The 3,158-nt window shown below is 39.0% G+C and overlaps 1 protein-coding gene across 1 annotated transcript; it reads left to right on the top strand.

The window, feature by feature from the left end:
* Nucleotides 1-2,090: 2,090 nt before the first annotated feature.
* CCR75_008646 (uncharacterized protein) lies at nt 2,091-2,603 on the top strand (the record flags this gene model as incomplete). The annotated part of the gene is made up of 1 exon (XM_067966696.1): nt 2,091-2,603. The coding sequence occupies one exon, from the start codon at nt 2,091-2,093 to the stop codon at nt 2,601-2,603; it is 513 nt and encodes a 170-aa protein (XP_067820633.1).
* Nucleotides 2,604-3,158: the final 555 nt, after the last annotated feature.

Below are 3,158 nucleotides of genomic sequence, written 5' to 3'. Positions count from 1 at the left end.
GGCGTAAAACCAACCGATCCCAAGCCCAGTCCGCGCCTACCCTACTAGAACAGTAAGCTCCCGGGCAAGGACGAGCGACCATTCTAGTCATCGGGTTTGTGGCACTTGTAGGGAGCCCAATCAAAATGTTTCACATTAATTTATCTATATAAGACTAATCTCCTATTTTAGTTATTGAACTTTACTTACAAAAATAATTTTATATTCTCTATTTAAAAATAAAGGTACTTTTTAAAGTTACATCTTCACTTTTAAAAGTTACTTTTCCTTAAATCTACGCATTAGAATAAAAGTGGATTTTTAGATAAAAAGTATTAATTTAGCTAACTAACGCTTTATTAATCAAAAAAGACAATGTTATGGCGAATTTACTGATTTTAAATAATTAAATGATGCAATAGTAAATTTTAGGCCCGCCTTAACCCTGAACTCAAGTCAAACATTACATTATTTCAGAATATTGAACTTGATAACCTCACAATACAATCACAAAAATAATTTTATAAGAAAATATAATTTATGATTTAAAAATATTTTTGACACTTATATTATTTTAAAAAAATATATAATTTTGAACACCAAAACAGTCAAAGATAAAAGAGTATGAATACTCATAACTTACTACATTTAAACGTAAAATAAGTATGGTATTAACTTTTTTGGCACACCGGCTTTTTTGTATAGAACTTTAAAGCGCTTTTCTAAGCCCGCTTAAGAAATAAGGGGCTAGAAATAGCCAAAAATACACGTGGGATTCTCACTGATGAAGGCTTCTCAGCCGAAAGGATATGTCACTTTTGAATTTCCTTTGAGACTCGTGTATCCTTTCGACTTGTATATTTTTATGCAATGGTTTTTTTAAAAGGGAAGGTGCATATGGCTATTTCGATAAACCAGAACCTTAACCCTACAGCAATCGGCTACTGTAGCGCTACCTTGCTCCATAAATCAGAGAAAGACTTATTGACATAAAAATTCGCTTAGTTCTATAACTCTAAACCCTAAACCCTAAATTCTTAACAATAAATAAATAACATTTAGTTTTGACCGTTAAATACAATACAGACAACATATATAAATTCTGAAATTTGACTTAAGTGTATGTTTAAAGGTTAAGGATTAGTTCCAAAAATTTCAAATTTACAGCTGGATTATTTGATTTCTGTATTGAGCGAGGGAAGAATACTAATTATCACTGTTTCTATATTTTTCACATGTACAATTAATTATCCCTTGTATAAAATTTTATTAACGACAATTAATTTGTTTTTATTGTTAATATTCTAAGTAGTTTTGGTTTTCTTCAATGTGGTAGCCGTTACTCTGACATTCTTAAGGTAGCGAAATTCTTGTCGGGTATGTTCCGACCTGCATGATTGATGTTAGGACATCTCGCTGTCTTTTTCGACTTCATCTCAAAGTCAACTTCAACTTAAATGGACCAACTTGGAGGCTACAACAACTTGAAGGCAACTACATTTAAAGTCTACTACGATCTCCTCCTTCAAGCTTGACTTCGAATTTTTAACTTTTAACTTAGAGCATTCGGAACATTCTTGAAAATTGTGTTTACTCACGAAAAAGATGCACAACATGAGTGGACGCCAACATTGATTGGTTACCAAAGATTGCACAAAAAATTAGAAATACAAGTGAGTTTTAGTTTACTTAGCTCACTTCTCCTTTTTTATCTACTGAAGAAGCATCAACCAAACGGCCTCCGCAGTTATTATACACGCACCCGTTACGACACTTTATTTTCGTCTTCGGCTTCCACTTTGAACTTCCAACTCAACCCTAAGCCAACTCCAAGAAAATCGATTTAGGATGGACTAGCCGCACACAGCAACTCGTACCGCCGCGACCAGTTAAGCACATGATCACGGCAAGCGTCATGGATGAGCGAATCCTCTCTAATGCATCGTTAGCAATCAACGCGCCTTTGCCAATTTGAAGGCCGCCGTGTTTAAGTCACTGCGAAGAAAGATGGACCTCAAGGTACCGTCAATCCTTACGGATCGCGCTCCAGGCACCGTTGCCGAAGTCTCTTCCCAATTCCAGACTGCCATCGCTGACCACCAAGACAAGCTATGTGGGATCATCCATGCGTCAGCTGTCAGCGAGTTACAAGCCCTGAAACAAGAAAGACACAACGTGCGACTGTTGCCAAGCTCATGTTGCTCTTCAAACCATTACACGATTCGCTTCGTCGGGTACACCCTTCCCTCAACCGACAAGAGTTTGAAGCCTACTTCTGTGATATTGGTGATGGAATATCACCCTCACCTTCTCTTGCCATCATCGACTGCCGACGAGTCATCTCGTTTCTTCATATCCGACTCCAAGAAGAAGAGTACTCGACTGAAGCCATTGCAATACGCAAGAGGAAAGATGCTGCTGCCAAATGCACAACCGATGAGACCATGGAGCTACACTTCGAACCAGGAACTCTCGTCAAGAAAATCCTCGCCAAGGAACATTCTGTTCCTCGAAACAAGGTCAATCAACTACGGGCAGCATTTAACTCCCGTGTCAGCCAACACGTAGCATCGGCTGCTCCAGCGTTTGGTTGCTTGAAGTTGAGCTTGGGGGGCACATTTTGAGATAACACTAATTTGCGACCACTTCACGTACCGTTCGGTGTACTTCAAGCGATAGATCGACGATGGCGGCTTCAAGCACTTTAACGACGTTCCTGTTTACAGTTCCAGTTCGAGTTTAACTCAAGCCAAGTTTCGCTTGTTTGATCTAAGGATCATGCGTGACAACGACAAGTTCATGACCAGGAACCACGAAAAAACATTGAATTTGCATCCCTACTTGCCGGCTGCCAATGCTCACCCTCTTGGCGTGCTGAAAGGACTTCTATTTGACTTAATTAAGAAGTACAACAAACCGAACACCAACAGCGTACCTTCGAGATCCGAACCAATTTCTGCGAGATCTTCGGTCTGTTCAAGCGACAGTTGACATGACACTAAAAGCGTTTGACGTGGGTTTCCATGTACACGTCCATCCACATCGACTTCTCTCTCCAAGTCATTTGTCAAGAGTTACATGTCGATCCCTAACTTGACGTCATATGCTCACATTTCGAGTCGATCTGACTTCAAACTACTTAATCTTTGGCGACTTAATTTAGCTTAAATTCTTGGAAC

The sequence above is a fragment of the Bremia lactucae genome, linkage group LG12 (genome assembly GCF_004359215.1).
Source record: "Bremia lactucae strain SF5 linkage group LG12, whole genome shotgun sequence".
Taxonomy (NCBI): Eukaryota; Oomycota; class Peronosporomycetes; order Peronosporales; family Peronosporaceae; genus Bremia; species Bremia lactucae.
Note: the sequence above shows the minus strand (reverse complement) of the source record. Positions and strands in the feature narration are given on the sequence as shown.